The sequence below is a fragment of the Monoraphidium neglectum genome (genome assembly GCF_000611645.1).
Source record: "Monoraphidium neglectum strain SAG 48.87 unplaced genomic scaffold scaffold06644, whole genome shotgun sequence".
In the NCBI taxonomy this organism is placed as follows: Eukaryota; Viridiplantae; Chlorophyta; class Chlorophyceae; order Sphaeropleales; family Selenastraceae; genus Monoraphidium; species Monoraphidium neglectum.
Window position 1 is genome coordinate 612 of NW_014007002.1, and position 1458 is coordinate 2069.

Genomic DNA, 1458 nt, shown 5'->3' on the forward strand with positions numbered 1-1458 from the left:
CTTGCCTTTGCACGCGTGCGTGCGCCTGCAGGAGAGCAGGCGCGGCGGTGGGCGCAGGCGCTGCGCCTTGAACCAAGCCGTCCGCCAGAGTTGCCATTTGCGGTTCGCCAACACGCCACCTTGCTTGCGCCTTGCCAGTCGGTGGCCCCAGAACGCAATGCGCTCTTTCACCTTGTTTCTGGGCTGCGGGCATCTAAAGCACGCGCGCGGGTTGTACCGCTGCTGCTGATGCTGCTGCTGCTGCTGATGGTGGTGGTGGTGGTGGTGGTGGTGATGCCAGCAGCAGCTGCATCGCCTCTTAACGGCGAAACTGGGCCGGCTTTGTCGCCTATTTGATGTGTACATGGCACACCCCAAGATTCCTGATGGATTGTGTTTGCCGGCTGCTTCCCCAAGGTCCAGTAAACGGTAACGTTGAGAGTGACATATTGGGGGCTTGGGGTGTTGGTGGGTTCGGGCGGCTGCGGGCGAGCCAGCATCAAACGGACTGAACCTGGTGGCACCGCTGGCTGAGGGGGGCCCAGCTTGGTTTCAACCCACTGCAATGGCTGGTTGGGGAAGGGCTTGTTATCAAGGTGCCTATCACGCATGAGGCGCCAATATCGCTGGGGAGGGCTTGACAAAGCGTGGGTGGGTGGGGGTTTGAGCATTTGACGCGTGGCACCAAATCAGCCGGGGTGGGTCTCCCTGGATGAGCATGACGCGGGCCTGCCCCGCCCCCCCCTTTGCATCCCAGGGCCCCGTTATAAGACTTCTCTGACTCTTTAGGTGCCTTTTGAACTTCCTTGACAGAGCAAACTTCAAGGTGGGGTGGATTGTCGCTTTGCCTGCAAAGCGGCCCACGCCCCGACCCCCTGTCTCACTGGCGCACTCGACTGCCCGGCAGGGCGTCCAGCGTCACACTACCGGATCACGTTTGGGTCTCACCCATTGCCATGAATGTCCCGCGCTTCTCTTGTAAACGATATATATCGGGCTCGTATTTGTAGCGAGCAGCGAAGTGCTCTACAGCGCACCCAACAATCTTCTTGCGCTCAAAGTGACAAAGTGAAAGTTCTTCCGACTCCCCGTCGTCAACGCCTCGCCGCTACCTATCCCGGCTGCAAGGTGAGAATGGCCCAAATGTATATCTGCATCTCCATCACTTGCACCCGGGCCTCTAGCGCCGCCGCGCCCAACACGCCCCAGATGGACAACCTCACAAACGCCCCGTTTCTCACCGCCGATCCTCCGCCCCGCCCGCGCGCCGCAGGCCCAAACGATGCCGCACCTCCCAAGCCTTTTTAGCAGGCGGGACTCTGTGGTCGACGCGCGACTCTTCGTCATCCGCGGGGCCTCCCTGATCGCCAGCAACGACGCCGACTGCTCGGCTGCCGCGGCCCCAGCGGGCCCCAACCCCCAGTGGGACGCCGCCGCCGCCGCCCCCGCCAAGGTGCTGCCCCGCGCGCGCTCCACAAC

The 1458-nt window shown here is 62.4% G+C and overlaps 1 protein-coding gene across 1 annotated transcript; it reads left to right on the plus strand.

Moving 5' to 3' along the window:
- Positions 1–1252: 1252 nt before the first annotated feature.
- On the plus strand, positions 1253–1432 carry MNEG_16663 (hypothetical protein; the record flags this gene model as incomplete). Its single annotated transcript, XM_014034867.1, has 1 exon — positions 1253–1432. A coding segment is annotated over one exon (180 nt), but the record flags the coding sequence as incomplete, so codon positions are not given.
- Positions 1433–1458: the final 26 nt, after the last annotated feature.